The sequence below is a fragment of the Perissodus microlepis genome, chromosome 7 (genome assembly GCF_051167445.1).
Source record: "Perissodus microlepis isolate ML-2025 ecotype Zambia chromosome 7, ASM5116744v1, whole genome shotgun sequence".
Lineage (NCBI taxonomy): Eukaryota > Metazoa > Chordata > Actinopteri > Cichliformes > Cichlidae > Perissodus > Perissodus microlepis.
Window position 1 is genome coordinate 25,658,720 of NC_140467.1, and position 18,816 is coordinate 25,677,535.

An 18,816-nucleotide genomic window follows, 5' to 3' on the forward strand; every position below is an offset into this window, starting at 1 on the left:
GCACATTAAGGCGACTGCTGTTGTGATTTAGTATTTTATAAATAAAACTGAATTGAATTGCCATGGTTTGATCGAAACCGATATTTTTAAACGTGGTTGTCTGTGTTCGTGTTCTGAATCAGTAGAGTGACACACCAATTATTTTTGTACTGACCTTGAAAAAAGCATATGGGTGCTGCCCAGGTGTCCCTGGACCTTTGTGAAACAGATATTTTACACGTGGTGTAAAATACTGGAGACCAGTATGATGAGTCACAGTTATCCTGTGTTGCATGGCCATCTGTACACTGGTTTAAAATATTGTCAGCATGCCAATCTCTGGCACCAATCAATGTTAAATGCTTGCCTAAGGCTAAAGCAATCTGCTCATGAAAGTCCATACCAAACAAGGTAAAGAAGGAATTTGATTTCATATATTTCTGCAGAGCATGTTTGATAATAGGTGTGTCATGGTAGAGTGTGATGAAGTGAGGAAAAAGTAAAAAAGTGATCCGTTTTAAGAAAACAAAACCAAATTTAAGAGAAAGTTAAATAAATAAGTTGGGAACAAACAGCCAGAATACACAGTGAAGACACAAGAAAACGACAAACTGAGGCTTTAGATATACACAGACACAAAAGGCAGTCAGGGAGGAGTAGAAACACCAGGGTAACAGAGATGAAACTAATCAGATGTGGTTTTGATTTTGAGTATATTGAGGTTTTGCAACATATCCTTAGTATTAAATAATTTGATATGGCATCCTCTATTACTTCTTCTTTGTGCAGGTCTCATCGTTTTCCTGAGCATGATGGTGGGAGCATTTCTGTGGGGAGGACTGGCAGACAAAGTTGGCCGTCGGCAATGTCTGATTCTGGCATTATCTATAAACTGTATCTTCGCATTTATGTCTTCCTTAGCTCAGGGTTACAGCTTCTTTCTCTTCTTCAGACTTCTTTCTGGCATTGGGTAATGTACACACACACACACACACACACACACACACACACACACACACACACACACACACACACACACACACACACACCTACAGGCCAGTATACTGTTTATAAGGTTGGGGAAACCTGCAGTCAGCTGAGACTGAAGAAGTCACTTGGATGAGTGATGAAAATGTTTCTCCTACTGAAAACGCTACATCCAGATGAACAGAACCAACTTTCTGGGACTTTGATTCTAAAAGCTTTGATTCTTACATTTTCAAGCATCAGAGACCAACAAAGTTACATTAGCTTCAAAGACAGTTTCACTGACGCTGGTTAACAGGAGCTAACAGCAGTGTTACCAACAGTTCAGCATATCCTCAACAACTCACCTCAGTATGGCTCTCATCAGCCGAATTGAGCTTGTCTGACTCTCTGACTGTCGGACTCCTTTCACACAGTTTTAAAGCCTTTTTCAAAGTAAATTAGGGTGGATGCTTTTTACCCCACATTAACAGCTGAGGTAAACAGTGGACTGACAGCCATCCAGAGATAGGGATGGCTGTTGGATCTAGAGCTGGTCCAGACAGCAGCAGAAACACACTAAACAGCCTTATAAGCTACAGTGTAAATGTAATATTTTGGTCTCTCTTAGTTAACTAAAACATATTTGTCCTATAGCAGCTACCATAGTGAAGATTATCAACTGAAGTTGGAGTAAAACAGCCTTACCTTAGTTGACTGGAATCTCCTCAACCCAAGTGCAGAACATTTTTTTTACACAATGTAGAAGTAAATGAGGTTCCATATTGAGCCAAATTGCATTCACATGGGACACATTTATTTTCAATGTTTTTCTTATAATGGCCATGGCTATCTTTTCTAATTTAGCCAAGACAAGTGTGTTTTCTGTCAAATTAAGTTAAATTAAGTTTGCAGTTGCTGTGCTTTAACTTACAAAGGTGTCAAAATGGTGTAATTTAGGTCATTGGGTTAAAAACAATACACGTAAAAGACTTAAAAGTATTTGAGAAAGAGATCTGGATTGTACTCTTGATGAGGGAGCATGGAATTCAGTTATTTCTGAAAATGGGCTTTAAATCAGGGAAGCTAGAGGTAGATTTATCCGATATAAAATTCTCAGCAGGTACTATTACATACCAACGAGACTTCGTAAAATGTGCATGAGTAAAGATGACGTGTTGGAAATGCCAAGAAGCAAAAGGTACTCTGTTGGATGCTTTGTGGGAATGTCCCGTGGTCTTCCCAATATGGGAAATTGTTTTAAAATACATGGAGAGCTGGGACAAATGTAAATTACAGAAATCACCAAGACTGTGCCTACTGGGGGACAGGGGTGAGGTGCCACATCTAGATAAAGTAGGCTTCAGAGTGTTAAACACTGGGCTTGTGACCTGTGTTCGTCTTATTTTAACACCGTTGAAAGAATCTCAACCCTGAATGTGTGGAGGGAGAGAATGACTGAAAATGTGGCATGTGGGAAAATGCTGGGAAGACTGAGCAGCAAAAAACCACAGATTCTAGTAGAACAATGGGACAGTTTTTGTTTGTATGTATCTACAGCATCATGACAGGGTAAGTTATAGTTTGGATCAAGTGTCTTGTGTGTGCAACAATAATCAAGCACTGGTTGATCCCTCTGGTGTCTCTCCTGGAATTTCTAAATATGAACTTCTTAGATCAAATCTTCTGAACTGCTCATCTGACAGGAGACAAAGGGAAGAACCACTTATCTATTCTGAACAACCCATTGTGATGTCTAGTCACCGTTGTTCACATCTATCACCCGATGTCCAGCTACATCCTGTTATCCCCTCTCTTACTTTTCTACATGCATGATTTAAAACAAAGTTGAAACTTTAAAATCACTTCATTACATTTTCTTCTTTTCTATGTTGTTGTGTAACATGACTTCTTAGTAATTCCCATTTGAACATTCAGTTACATATGGATGCACTTCACTTCACGTTTCATTCATTTTATGCAATTTCACTTCAATTAGATTTATCGGTAGCTCATTCTCACATGAACATCCATCTGCACATCTTTTTATTTCAAATGCTTGGGAATACTTTTTCTCTTCAAAACTCTGTAAATATAATTTCTTTTATTAAATCATACACCTCAAAGTCAAGCATTATTTTAGAGTTACCTTAGAGTCAGACAACCCACCCCAATCTACAGTGATGTTGGTCATGTTTTCAGACTGACAGCACTTCAAGTCCAGTGACGCTGAAGGAGGCCAAATTGAATTCTGGGGTGGCTGTGCCATCAAATGTCACCTTGTTGCGGTTTAGAATGTGATACAAATTTCAAATGAACTCTTGTTGCCTCCAAGAAAACGTCAGCTTTGCTCAGAATATCTTTACATATCTTTGCTCTGTGATTTTCAGTGGACTTTTTCTAAAACACAACCTGCTTTTGTGTAGCATCTGTTTTCTTAATTTTTTTTGCTCTGGGGGAATATAATAATCTTTAAAATAATGTTGTGGCTGATTATTATTTAAATAATAATCCTTACTATCTTCTTTTCTGTCTTTGCTCTCAGTATTGGTGGCACAGCACCGATCGTGTACTCGTACTTCTCAGAGTTTCTTCAGATGAACAAGAGAGGAGAGCATCTGTCCTGGTTGTGTATGTTCTGGATGATTGGTGGGATCTATGCTTCATTCACTGCCTGGGGAATTATACCCAGATATGGTAAGACTGTTTTAAAAATGAAAAAGGATACTTTACATTCTTGCTTGTGAGCAATACTGACCAGTGAGTGCATTCACACCTTTGGTGGATGTGGTTCAGGAGAAAATGGAGCTAGACTTCTTATTGAAGAGCTGTGGTTCAGCCCCTTACTATGCCAGTCTACATGCCACGTATATTTTTAAACACTGGTTGTAACCTTTGAATAAAAGTGGAAAAATGTTGATATATTCATTGCTCTTTAGATAGATTTTTGACACACTTGTGAATAGATAGTTGTGAATCTATTCACAACTATCTATTCAATAGTGAATCAATAGTTTTGTTTTGTCAGCCATAAAAAGCTAATCAGTTGTAACTTTTGCTGCCCTCTTGGCCAGGTCTCCTTTGGAAAGACATTTTAATCTCAATGAGACTTTTTATTTATAGGATAATGAAGATGGATGAAATTAATCTCAGTGACCTCAACCTCATTGTTAGAGGTGCAACCTGTTAAGTTTTATTTTCTATCAGTCTTGCATATCAGCAGCACATTAGTGCAGTGGTTAGCATTATGGCTAGTACTTGTTAAGAGAACTATCCCAGTGACAAGGCACTGTGCTACTAAAGGTGCAATAGGAGTCTCTATTTTGCAGGGCTCTACAATTTCACACCAATAAGATTCTGTAGATTATGGCTTTCTGCAAGTTTTTAGTGCTGGGGCACATTCAAACCTCAAAGTAATGCACAATGTTATCCTGTAGTTTCTGAGTTGAACTAGCTGTTGAAAAACAAACCAAAACAAAAGATTTTCTCTGTTCTGTCTGGACTAAATACCCTGAACAGTCTCAGCTACAAATACATACAATTACGGTAAACTCAGAGAGGAAACATGCATCATTTACCACCTGCATTGCTTAATGCTGCTCTGAATCACTGTTTATGATACATTTCTACTTCTGACAGTTTGAAGTAAAACCTTAGTATTTTTCTCAAAACTTGTAAACAGTGATTTGTGTGTGTGTGTGTGTGTGTGTGTGTGTGTGTGTGTGTGTGTGTGTGTGTGTGTAGGCTGGGGCTTCAGTATGGGCACAGAATTTCAGTTCCACGCCTGGCGAGTGTTCGTCCTGGTTGCGGCTCTCCCTGCAATTGCTTCTCTGGTTGGACTTACCTTTATGCCCGAGAGCCCACGTTTCCTCCTGGAGGTGAGACTGTTAGCATAGTGTTTCTTTGTAAACCTGCCTGCAAAGTGTACACATGTGGAAAGAACATAGCTGGCATAGTTGTTAATCAATTTAAAAGAGACCATGAAAGTGTTGTTGGAGATCACCGAGATAGTTCACATTCACTATAGATGAACACTGAACACATTTTTTTTTCTTTGTAACATTTTTCCATGGCTGTGTGTAAGTTTGAATACATCTGCCTGTGTTTGTTTATGGAGCAGAATGGCAAACATGATGAGGCGTGGATGATCCTAAAACAGGTCCATGACACTAACTGGAGAGCCAAGGGGCAGCCGGAAAAAGTCTTCACTGTAAGTAAATGATTTTAATTAACAATAATGATTCTTATTGCACTTTCAAATAAACTGATTTTTGTATTTGATGGTAACTTTTTAAATTTTTATTTTCAACAATAAAACGAAACCGCTCAAGGATAACTAACAGCTTACGGCACGCATTAATGTTAAGTGAAGATTTTCACATTTTTATAAGTGTCATTTCTGAATTTACCTTTACTTACCCATGCACTGACACATACATATATTGCTCTAGTGAGATATTTAGTAACACAGTCATTATTCTGGTACTGTCATGGTTTCCTGCTTCTTCTTCTTTCTTTTTTTTTTTTGCGTCTAAAGAGACATCTGTGGCTTCTAATTTGTTGATGGAGCAATAATCTATTATATTTATCAATCTGCTTGTATTATTGGCTGAGTGTCTACCCTTGATAAAAAAAACTGTTTGGTCAGAATATATTGTGAATGGAGTGATTTTTTCTAGCTGAATGGGAGCATAGGATCTTTGCCGGGTTTAAGTAGTAGACTAATGATGTTTGCAGATAGAGTCTAATCGTTCTGAATTTGAGTGACCATTCTGAAAAAAGTAGGAGCCGGTGTAGGCCAAAATTCTTTGTAAAATTATGCTGGAAAACCATATTGACCAGGGGCTTTATTTCTCATGAGATGCTGTTGGGCTTCATCATTCAGACATTGAAAGCGGTGAATCCAGACCCACAATCTGTTCTTCAGTTTTAGATTAGATTAGATTAGATGAGATAGAGCTTTATTAATCCATCTGGTGGGTTTCTCCGGGAAATTCAGTTTCCAGTTGCAGAACACCAACAGAAGTTGCATATTACAGAGTTAGAATATCAAATAAAGGGGAATGAGGGAGTGCGAACTTAAGTATAAAAATATAGCATATATACACATATATAAATACTAGTGCTGTCAGCGTTAATCTTGTTAAAATGATGTTAACGCCATAAACGCATTATTGCCCCGTACGTGGGGCTGCACAATGCTAATGCGTTGATGAGCTAACCACGCTAACACGTTGACTCCGTGCAGCACCATGCGCGGGACGATCCGCGTTAATGAGCTAACGGAGATTTGTCACGTTAATGCGGTTATGGCGTTAACGTCATTTTAACAAGATTAACGCTGACAGCACTAATAAATACAGAATATATAATAGAAATAAATAGGAATACTAGTGAAATATACTCATTAATGAGATGTAGACAGCCAAAGTCTAATGCACATTTCAACTATTGCACAGTCTATTGCACAGTGAAAAAACACTACAGCTTAGTCGGCCTCCTTTATCCTCCTGTTTCCCCTCACTCTCCCCTCCAGCGAGTTAAACAGTTTGATGGCGTGTGGGACAAAGGAGTTTTTAAGTCTGTTGGTCCAAGATTTTGGGAGAAGCAACCTGTTGCTGAGCAGACTCCTCTGGTTGTTTATGACCATATGCAGAGGATGCCCGGCTTTCTCCATAATATCCTGCAGTTTCTTTAATCCTCTGCTCTGCCACTGTGTCCAGCTTCATGTCAACCACAGAGCCAGCCTTCCTGATTAGTTTTTTCAGCCTGGATGAGTCCTTCTTTCCTGTGCTGCTACTCCAGCACACCACAGCATAGAATAGTACTCCGGCAACCACCAACCGGTAAAACATCCTCAGGAGCTTCCTGCAGATGTTGAAAGACCTCAGTCTCCTGAGGACATACAGGTGCTGCATGTTGCATGACCAATGCAGTTTGTTCACATTGACAACCATGAGGCACCAGTCCACCATTGGATTTGACTGAAACAGCTACTGCAGTAGCTGTTTCAGTCAAACTGAAAACTTTAAAGACTTTAAAACTTTAAAGCACTATTTTATGATGGAAAACATTCAAGTTGCTCACGAGGGCATTCAAGCAGCACGATTGAGTAAAACAGTCTAGGGGGAATCTTAAATGATGTAGTAAACACATATAAATGCACAATAAAAGAAACATTACTTGCCTTAAGAAAGTTGAGATGAACACCTTAGCTGCATCCAGCTCCTGGTGTGAAAAGCCTCGTGTTTGCATTAAGGCAGACGGCCAGGTGGCTTTCAGTCCTTGCAAAAGTGCAAAGTAGACCCCGTAGTATCCAAAAATATGAGATGCGCATGCGTGCTCAGGCACAGAAAGGCGCCAACAGCTTCAACTCATGTAAAACTTTAATTCATTCATTTTGCCAGCAATAAATTTCATCTGAGACCAACTTTTGCTCCAAAACGTTAAAGGGTTAGTTGAAACCCTAAATGTATTTGAGTTTATGGGGCAACTCAGCTTTTATTGTTGAATTGTGAAAGAAATGACTGTAAGCTCAGCAATTGCAAGTTTGATTTTTTACGGTGTGGTTAAAGCAGCTGCTCTTATTTTAAAATGTCTGGATGAGAAACTAAAACTGATGCTAAAGAAATCTGTTATGTTAAGAAAAAGCTACTTCGCAGTGTTTTTCAAAAAGTTTCCTGTTTTGCTTTTTTTATAGGTGGTGCACATCAAGACACCGAAAACAACTGAAGACGGTTTTTTCGAGGTTCAGAGTGCAACAAGAACACCTGTACAACGATGGGCTGTACGCTCACTGACACTCTGTAAACTGGTATGTAGGAACACAGACTGGAGCACCATCTCTAGCTCAGAATCTGGCTTGGACTTATTTTGTATTATTGTAGGTTTTTTACCTTACAATATAAGGTGCCTATTGTGATTTGGCACTATATAAATAAAATTGAATTTACTGAGGGGTCAGAGAAGGGTGAATGTGGGTTCCTAGTTAAATGTTACGTTCCCCCAGATAGTTCAAGGGATGTCAAGAAATAACAATAAAACTCTCCAGGTTGAAAGTGTCAAAGGACATGACACAAATGAATTTATTATTGTTATTATTATTATTACTTTAATTATTTATTTGTTAATAACTTAACTAAAAGAGACAGAGAAGCTACTATCACCACCAAAAAGGAAGCACACAAAACACGTAGTTTGGTCAAAACAATTATAAATGATCAAAACACACTCTTCTCCGCTGACTAGGAGGAAAGTTACAAGCAAACAGCCCACACTATAAAGAGAATGACACTCTGGCACCAGAGCTCGAATTTGCTTGACACAAACCTCCAGTGTTAATTTTGACAGCAAATTTTGACTAAAAATTTTTATTAAACATAATTTACACATCTTAAGTCTTTTAGTTTTGTTATACTTTTAGTAGACTAAATCTAAAGTTGATTTAATAGACTAAAATATAAAGTGTAAAAGTTTGTCATGTTTTTACTGGTGAGAGTTGATCCACATGGTTTAAAAAGAGTCTTAGAGTGATTTTTCACACCTGTAGTATTTAGTCCATTCAAATGGGACTCTGCTGTATTCTCCCATTTGGTGAGGTTTGTTTGTGCAGGTGTGAACACAGTAAACACAGTGTGGACCAAAATAACCGCACCGAGATCCTTTGGACAGGCTGGTCTCGGTACGGTTAAAAAAAAACCCCTCCAGAGCAGTTTGTTTAATGTCTGAGCATGTGCTGACCCCGATCCAAGCCAACTATCATGTGTGTTGCAGATTTGAGCTAAAAAAAACATCCTGCTGTATGCTTTGTATTCTCAATGCGGGAACTATAGTTGTGTCTCTACGGGCTAGCAGCTAGCCATGAAGTAACCATAAATTCTCTGTGTTCTTCAGCAGTACAGAACACTGCACTTTCTTCCTGTACTTACTTTTGTTTCTCTTTCCCCAAACACATCTGGCCAATGAGTTTACTGAACATTATTGTGTGGTTTGTAATTATGGATTTTGGCTTATTTGGAGTTCAATTGGATTTTTTGTTGTGTGAAAACGAAACAAACCAAGACAAAAGCTACAAGTTTACAAACTCATTAACTGATTCAGACCAGAGTAAATGAGCTACAGGTGTGTGTGGCCGAGGAGTGGGTTCAGGGTGTACACAAGGCTGTGGTTGGCTTGGATGCATGCAGATCTGCAGGCTGTCCACTCTCAGCCACGCAATATACATGCTCATCCGACTGCGTTTGATCACCAAAATTTTCTTTTTTGAAAAAGTGGAAATGGGTTAACAAAAATGTGGAAAAGCAAGTGGTGCTGAAAACAAGCTCCACATTCCTTGTTTTCATAGTCGCCACTTATAAAGACGAGGCAATTAGGTACATGTTGTGAGGGAAAACTTCCTTGTTTTGGAAACAAAGCAGTCAGTGGTAATAAGTAAAAACTGCATGGTTCTAGGCTCATTCTGTGTTTGTATATGTAAACCAGGTGTTGAGGAACGTGGCATCTCTCCTTTCTGCAGAGCTGAGATTTGCTACACTCTTCATGGCTGTCATCTGGTTCTGCATGGCTTTCAGGTAAGTTCCCAATTTCAATTCAATTTTTCATTCAATTTTATTTATATGCTGCCAAATCACAACAACAGTTGCCTCAAGCACTTTATATTGTAAGGTAAAGACCCAAAAATAAAAGGGAGAAAACTCCAACAATCACACAACCCCCTTTGAGCAAGCACTTGACAACAGTGGGGAGGGAAAATTCCCTTCAACAGGAAGAAACCTCAGTCAGAACCAGGCAGGCAGCCATCTGCCACAACTGGTTGGGCTGAGGGGAGGAAGACAGGATAATAGGCACACTGTGGATGACAGCTAGAGATGAATAATAATTTATGCATAATGAAAGCAGTGGTGTATAAATGCATAGTAAGTGGAAAAAGGTGAACGAAGAAGAAATACTCATGGAAAACATGTTTTCTAATGGTTAAATTCTTATTTCCAATCCAATCCAACTTTATTTATAGAGCACTTTAAAAACAACATGGCTGACCAAAGTGCTTTCCAGTAAAAGAAAAACAGATAAAAGTTAAAAACCATACATTAAACAGACAAAGAAAGTTAAATAACAATAAAATAAATACATAAATTAAAAAAGGGATCAAATAAATCAGTAAATATAAAATATTAAAACAGGAGTAAAATAGACAATAAAATATACAATAAATAAAATTAACAAAGTAAAAAAAGACTAAGAACAACCAAAAGCTGACTAAAACTGACTACAAGCTGACTGTGGTTCTTCTCCTTAAAAACCTTAGAAAAAAGGTGTGTTTTTAAAAGTGATTTGAAGATTTCAAGTGTTGGGGCCAGCCTAATATGGAGGGGCAACTTATTCCATAATTTGGGGGCCACAACAGCGAACCCATGTGGAAAAGAAATAGAAAAAACTTATAAAAGACTTGCATCAGATTTGGCCTACTTCATATAGTGAATCATATAAGGCTTATATGATTTACTCATGAAAGTGGCCACTTTCTCATTACTTTCATATATTGTTTTAGGAAGTATCCAAAACATACATGTTTCATTTATATAATTTTTCAAGGGATCTTATATCTGTTTTCACTCTTGTATGCTTTTCATACAAGTTTCACACAAGACAGATACAAACTTTATAAGATTTATACATATCTTTTCCATATGGGAAAGCTCGGTCCCCCTGGTGTTTCAGTCTCGACATGGGGACAGCAAGGAGTGGCTGGTCAGTTGATCTGAGAGACATTTGTGGAGTGTATAGGTGTAGAAGGTCTGACAGGTAAGTAGGAGCCAGGCCATTCAAAACTTTAAAAGCAAACAATAAAATTTTAAAATGAATTTTAAAATGGACAGGAAACCAGTGAAACCAAGAACAGGGCTAATGTGCTCGTGTTTGTGTGTACCTGTCAGCAGGCGAGCAGCAGCATTCTGGACCATTTGCAAGTGGGATAGTGAAGCCTGATCAATACCAATATAAAGTGCATTACAATAATCAAGTGGTGAGTGGTCACAAATGCATGTAAAACTCTAAGTCACAAAAAGAGATAATAGGTTTGACTTTAGAGAGCTGCCTCAGCTGAACAAAGCCATTTCTCACCGCTGTAGTTATCTGTTTGTCCATTTTAAGAGCTGTGTCAATTTTTACTCCAAGGTTGGTGACAATTGGTTTGACACAGGATGTAAGAGGACCCAAGTCAGGTGGTGGAACACCAGGGCCACTCGGCCCAAATATAATGACCTCAGTCTTCTTTTCATTAAAATTAAAAAACATTCAGAGCCAGCCATGCTCTGAGGCATTCTAAAATAGGCCTGAGGGAGTTAGGGTCATTATGTTTCTGTCATGGCTACCGGACAGACTTACAAGCAGACAGAGTTTTTTGCAAACAAAAGAAGAAAGAAGACAGTTTATTAACAACGGGGAACACCTCAGTGCTATATATATGTACAGTGAATTGGGAGGGGAGTCCAGGGCTCCAGGGAGAGGGGGTAATCCACACACTCACCCCTCTTCAGCCACACTGGCTCCCAAAACTTCTCTCACACCGCCACACACAGGAAGGGTCCGTAATCTGGTCCAGGAGGGGGCTATTCAGGAGATTCAACGTTCCAGCGGCGAACTGCTCTGTGCCACTGCCTTAAATAGTAGCTGGGGAAATCAGCCAGATCAGCAGCAAGTGGTGACAATCACACAGGTGTGTGGGCCAAGCGCGAGAGCCTGTAACGAGCTCTGCCCAGGCAGAGAGGAGCGAGGGAGAGGCAGAGAGGAAGAGAAAAACAAAAACAAAAACAAAACCTGTAGCCAGTGTGAGCCAGCCAGAGAGACACGGGGACCATGACAGTTTCAGGGGTAGATAAATCTGACAGTTATCTGCATAACAATAAAATGAGACTTTATGGGTTTTTTTAATAATATGGCCAAAAGGAAGTAAATAAATGCTAAAAAGAAGGGGCCCAAGGATGGATCCTTGAGGTACACCACATGGGAGGGGGGCAGAGGATGAATAAAATTTACCAAGTGAGACTGAGAAACTTCTGTCAAACAGATATGACCTGAACCACTCCAAGGCTGTGCCTCTAATTCCAACATGATGTTCTACGCAAGAAATTAAAATGTTGTGATCTACGGCATCAAAAGCTGCTGTGAGATTCAAAAGCACAAATAACACGTAATTCCCAGAGTCAGCAGTTAGTAAAATATCATTAAAAACTCTCAAAAGTGCAGACTCTGTGGTGTGAAGTGCTTTAAAACCTGATTGAAATACCTCAATTTTTTTTTTGAGTGTTTAAAAAAGTCTGCAGCTGTGAAGACACTACGTTTCCAAAATTTTAGAAACAAAAGGAAGCTTTGAAATAGGTCTGAAATTATACAACAAAGAGGCATCCAGGCCAGGGCGTTTCAGCAGAAGCTGGACCACTGCCTGTTTAAAAGTTACAGGTACATCGCCTAAAGTCAGGCTGCTGTTAATAAGCCTTTGAATATAAGGTCCAATAGTGTCCCAAACTTCTTTTAAAAAAGCGATGGTGAAGGACATCACTGGGAGAGCCAGACTTGATTTGGGTAACAATTTGCCCCAGATAAGACAGAGACACGTGGTCAAAATGGCTAAAACTGCCAAAGGTTTTAGCCAAAGAAATTCATTAAGTTGTTACTAATTAAGGTTAATCTCCTAAGACCCGAACTCTTCCAATGGCATGCATCTTTTAATTCTCTTTGATATTTGGGCTGATTGGGACCTGATGAATGTAAAAACAAAGAATTGCCAGATTTTTTTTTTTAAACCTGATTTTTGTTTCTGACAAAAATGAGATCCACATATGCGGATATTCAATTAAAATTTCAATAGAACAGTGGCAGCATGATGCCCTCGTAAGTGGATATCAGGCCCTTGTAGAGCAAAATATAGTATTTTGGTCTAGACAACCCAAAATGCGATGTCCACATATGTGGACGCCAAGTCCTAGGAAGTTAAAGGAATGGTTCGCTCAATAGACCTTTGACATTTTGTCACCATGGCTACAATGCTGAAGAAAAATCTGGTGTTGTTTTTTCTTCAATAGTAAGATTAGTAAGATTTATGCTATTGACAATTACTGAGAATAGTAAGATTTTCCAGCTTTAGGGCTGTTTTAAAGAGCAGCGATCCATTTTTCCAGACTAAATGAAGATCTGATAAATAAGTGATACACCATTTCATCTCCAGCTTATGGTTATCTGCTTTAAGGTGCACATCTTAGAGTTACACCAGGGAGTCAAGTACTAGAGACTTTCTTTTTCAGAGGAGCAGCAGGATTCAGAGTCACAGTAAAGATGTAATACTATTGTGGGAGTAGAGTTCAGGTAGCTTACCTGCACGGTTTCTTAATAGAGTTATAATTTGGGAAATCTTTAAATAGTTGTCTACCAAGAGCTTGATGAGCAGGTATAGAAAGGACAGCCTCCAGGAGAAACTCCACCCACAGGTGGGTCAGCGAAGCAGAGAATTCGTTCTAAATATTTGCTCCCTGGTTTTTAGATCGCTGAGGAAACAATTACCCTAACATGAATTGTATACGGTAATACCTCACAACAGATATGGGAATGAAATATGGCAACATTGCAGTTCACATGTCAGAATCGAAAATAGAGTCTAGAGTCTAAAGTGATATGATGACGAGTCACTTTTATTCTTAACCTTTTGTTAATTCAGCGTCTCATGTTTTTACAGCTATTATGGCTTGTCTGTGTGGTTCCCTGACATGATCAAACACCTTCAGCATGAAGAGTATGTGTCTAAGGTCCAGGTAATGTCATCTACTCATAAAAGAGTCTTAATACAGTATCATTTAAAATCTGGTTGATGTATTATCTTGTATATGTGTTTTATATATTAATTTGTACCATATATGCTACATTAGGCAGTTTGTTTGGTTTTTTTTTGCTATGTGTATTTTTTCAAAATATATTTTAACATTTATTTCAGCTTTTTGGGGGTAAAAACAACAACAACAAAAATTCACCCTGATGACACAGAAGTCAAACCACTTACAAAAACTCATATATCAAATATAATAAACTTGGCTTTAAAGGGTTAAGTCAAAATGAATCTGCTGAATAAAAGCAATAGTTCCCAAATATTTAAACTATATCAATGTCATAGCAGACAAAACAAGATTTGAGCACAGAAAACAGATTTTCATTGTTTTGTTTCTCTCTAGGTTATCCATAAAAAACAAGTGGAGAACATGATTTTTGACTTTCCTTTGGAGAACCAGATCCATGAAGAAGTAGAATACATCCGTGACAAGTAAGCTTTAATGCTGCTTAAATTCACTGCTGGCTTGAGGTTTATCTACTTAATATGCTGTAATTTAATATTCATTAGCTGCTGTATCCCCTCTCATCTGAGGAGCTTCTTCAGTTCTAAGAGCAACTGGTGGAGAGTCCCAGATTTTAAGCCCTATGGGAGTGTCCCCAACAGGGACATGGACCACCTATTGACCCTCTACCTAATCAAGATGTGAAAACGGGTTTGGGTCACAATCAGCCAAGGTTTCGGGTGAACCCATTGTGAAACCTAGCCCCACCTTATCATGGGATGTACTGAGGTCAAATGGCCCAGGATGTGAGTGGGCGTTATTCCGTCTGGGAAGGGATCTCAAAACTGAATTATAGATGGCAGACAGTTGGTGTCGTAAGCCACTGCCTGTTTAAAGATGGTTGTTCACAGTGGACATAGATGGCTTCTTTCACTCCTCTTTCACTGTCTTCTCTGTCCAAAATGTGAACACTGACGTCCTCAAAAGAGTGACCTTTGTCGTTTAGATGCAGATGGACAGCCGAGACTTGTCCCGTCGAGGTGGCTCTTCTATGTGGCTCTTCTAAGATGATCTGCTGTCTGAACTAAGGAAAGAATGGTTTCTTTTGTCCTGTCTGGTCTAAGAGAAAGATCTTCATTAATATAGCGATTTGTGTTGGTGTGTGAGACTGTAGCCGATAAGTTTATATTGTTAAATGGTAAATATGAGACAATGCATTTTAGATTATTTTATGGAGAAATGCAAAGTGATGTAATGAGTAGTGCAACAACTTACTTTCTCCTGGGAGTAAATTGTTAAGTGATCGATAAGGAAATCAGAATCACTAAATTCTAAATAATTCACATGCCTAGTCATAGAGACTGTGTGCATGACGGTCCATGTGGACACTGCCTGTGTCATCTGTGCTTAAAGTGATCGAGCCAGTAACCTAACAATCAGAGGCTTGGTGAAGTTATCCTCACTTCCTTCTGGACAGATACTGAAGCCTGAGCTTCCCCTGATTCATCCATCGGAGTGCAAGTGTGTGAATTTTAGATAAAAGTACTTAGGTATAGGTAAAAGCAAACTCTAGAGACAAGGGAATCTACCAGTAGCCCTTAAATCCAGTGATGTGAAAAAGCACCCAGGCAGTCTCACAATGATGTGTATGAGGTTAGTGCAATCTGGTAGAGGGGAGAACACATCAGCAAAGGGCTGCTGCAATTCGGAAACATCTGTTCTCTAGGCCATCACAAAGGAGCATAGCAAGACTGATAGAATTTGTTTGTCTGCCTGTGAATCAATCAATCTATCATTCGCCAGGCTCATTAGACAGTCTTCACCAGTCTCCATGATCGGGATAATAAATTTGCCTTGCTCCTGCCCTGTCAGTTGGCATCACCTCATAATCTTCATCATTCAGTTGCCATGTGACTTTGAAGGGCCCTTGCCACTTGGCAAATAATTTAGTGGTGGAGTAATGGAGTAACATAAGCACTTTATCTTGTGGTATCCAGGCAAATAGCATTTCACAGGGAAATGGAATTGGAGGCCTGGAGTACCTTCTGCACTGCAAGCAACAGAAGATCCAATCGCCAATACAATCAATGGTCCAAGTAGTTTTCATCATCACTAATGAACTTATGAATTGTGGGTTTTAGAGTTTTATTCAGCTGCTTCAACAGGCCATCTGTCTAGGGGTGATATCCACTGGACAGAATAGACATAATACACAGGAATTCATAAAGCTTTCTCAGTGTGTGGAACATGAATAATGTGCTCTGGTCTGTCAGAATCTCTTTCAGGATTCCTATGAGAGGAGATAACTTGAAAGTAGGGATCGGTATTGATAAAATTTTCACGATTCCAATTCCATTTTCGATTCTGTTTAACGATTCGATTCTTTATCGATTCTCTTATCGATTCTTTTTAAAAAAGGAGAACACTAAGGTCAACTAGCTTAGAACTTTGTTTTATATCTTCTCTTTGAACAAGATAGAAATTTAGGAGTAACATGGCCTTACAAACCCAACAGTGAGATCTTAAGAGATCCACAGCCTACGGCTCTTCAATGGGGTGTCACAGGGTCCCCAGGAAAAAAAAATTGTAAATGTAAAATAATAAAATAAATATTCTTCTGTAGCAATAACAAAGTATAATATAAATTATTCTGTAGCAATTACACAAGAATATCCAGTAATGTCCCTGCCTACAATTAAACACATTCACTTACCGAAAATCGGGGGCATCTGCTGTGGCAAATAGGTGCAAGCCTTTTACCACAAACTTAGTCACTGCTCGGTGACATTCGTCTATCCTGGCCTGAAAGGAGACGCTACCGGTAGACTGCAGCGAGAACTGCCAGCATCTGAGCCAGCCAGACTCTGTCTGTCTCTCTCATCATGGTCACCTAAATGCACAGTAATGGCAGGTTTTGTAATAAGGCAGATCGCGCTAACATAATATGCACTGTTAGTTGATTATTTACCTGCCGCATTAACGGGAGAGGACATGCAAACGTTACCGCTGCTGCTGGGTTGAGATTCACGAGTCCGGAGCGGAATTAAAAACACGACATTCATTTCAGGTCATCGCGTGTTTTGTGAGCAAATGCTTTTGCATATTCGTAGTGTTTCCTCCCTTAAATGAAAGATCTACTTTGCAAGTATTGCAAGTTGCCCTGTTGTCATCCGTTCTCGTAAAGTATAACCAAACTTTTGAGCGTTTGAGCCGCCATGTTTCCTGCCAGGTAAATGACGCTCCACAACGTGGTGACGTCATTCGGGGCGACTGGAATCGATAAGGGAATCGTTTGCAAAAATGGCAAACAATTCCAAGGAATTGGAACAGTGGGAACCGGTTCTCAACAAGAACCGGTTTTCGATACCCATCCCTACCTGAAAGTATACACCGCAGCACTGTCAGACAACCTGATGTCACCAGTGAGGGCAGCACACATAACGCAAATTCCAGAACGTTGTGATCACATCACCACACATTGACCCGACCCAGCCTTCAAACCCCAGCCAGTCTATTTACAAAATCAGCAGCTGCGCAAGGCAGGAACTATTTGCGGCCTTGATTCTCTGTTTTGGCCCTCTATTTAATTTTCACTGGCACTGTGGGACACCTGTGAACATTATTATGTGCATGCTTAAAATCCACACACAATAACGCCACCAAAGCTCAGGTTCTGGTGGATTAGTGACTGTCTACAGCCTGAATCCACTCATGCCTGGCGTATACTACTACTGCCCGTCACCCCTCCCAGGGTATGGGCCGCCAAAGGTAGATCTCCAGAGATTTCTTCAGATTTGGTGTATACCCCATATACCTCATTGCATTCTTACTGGATGGTGTATGTTCATCCTGAGCCTTGGAGAGCTGGTGGCCCAGACCACCTGACCAACCTTTTTGAGTGTACACTCATTCTGGAAATGCCTGGGACGGGTGGCAGGTGTTTGTTCTGCAGGTTGGGTATAGGTACATGGTAGCTAGCATGATGGCCACATCCTCACCTATTCTGATGTCTGCAGTGGAAGCATATAAATGAATATCTGTCACCATCAGTTCCAGCAGCCATTGTTCTCATTCAGACTCCCCCAGCTCCAGCCACCTTGGCAGCATCCTTCAGTAGGGCGAAAAACGCACAGTCCTGTCTGCTTTGAAAATGGTAAATGTACTGGTATTTATATAGCCCTTTTCTACTCTAAGTGAACAACCAAGGCACCTTTTACTACTATGACCTTGGAGACCGAAGGTGGAGAGGTTGCCATTCCCAACCGGGACAGCAGGCTCTGCAGCAGCTTGGTCTACTTGTCCAACAAAGCCTGCAGTGACTCTAGGTGCTTAAACCCATGCTTGCTCTGGGTGCCACACAGTCATTTCAGCTAACATTTGCACCAGTGATGCTACTGGCTGCACCATTTATTACTCAGATGTCATCTAGTGGATACCTTAAGCACCAGTGTGGCAATAGCTAGTTCTGCTAGTAAGGATGAGGCTCAGCTTGTGATTCGTTTAGATATTTATTTGACACACTTTCAAATCAATTCAATAACATTCAGTTCAATTGTATTTTTTTAAACACCAAATCACAACAACAGTTGCCTCAAAGTGCTTTATATTGTAAGGTAAAGACCCTACAATAATTCAGATAGATAAGTATTAATATCCTCCTGCACAGCGATAAATATAAGAATATGATTTAGTCTTGAAATTTTTCTGGCATGTTACTGGTATGCTTTCTTGGCATAAGCCTAAAGAACCACAGAACCCTTCCTGTACTGTGTGATTCCTGGCTCAGTTTGTCATAAAATAGTTCCTACAGGTGAAAACTGAAAAGGGTGAGTTGGTATTTGACTGAATAAAAATAGCTTGGAATGGACAGGGATTGAGATGTAATGTATTTTGGTTAAATTAAGGGCAAGTATGATTGGTGATTTGGGCTGTACCTCTGACTCTGAAGGACAAGTCATTAAAAAGGACATCCACAGGCATCAGATGTTTTTATCTGTCTTCAGAGTTGAGCTAAAGCTTCAAATACAGCTGTTCCCAAAACATATTGCAG

At 39.6% G+C, this 18,816-nt stretch overlaps 1 protein-coding gene across 5 annotated transcripts in view; it reads left to right on the forward strand.

Annotated features, from left to right (window-relative positions):
- LOC146383177 (synaptic vesicle glycoprotein 2B-like) overlaps positions 1-18,816 on the forward strand; it is a 40,200-nt gene that overhangs the window by 9,825 nt on the left and 11,559 nt on the right. For all 5 annotated transcript variants that reach the window (XM_084934382.1, XM_084934384.1, XM_084934383.1 and 2 more), the window contains 8 exons: positions 769-949; positions 3,491-3,642; positions 4,690-4,823; positions 5,066-5,155; positions 7,646-7,759; positions 9,427-9,515; positions 13,676-13,751; positions 14,166-14,254. In XM_084934382.1, the coding sequence (XP_084790508.1) occupies positions 769-949; positions 3,491-3,642; positions 4,690-4,823; positions 5,066-5,155; positions 7,646-7,759; positions 9,427-9,515; positions 13,676-13,751; positions 14,166-14,254 (925 nt within the window). The remainder of the gene's footprint in view (positions 1-768; positions 950-3,490; positions 3,643-4,689; positions 4,824-5,065; positions 5,156-7,645; positions 7,760-9,426; positions 9,516-13,675; positions 13,752-14,165; positions 14,255-18,816) is intronic.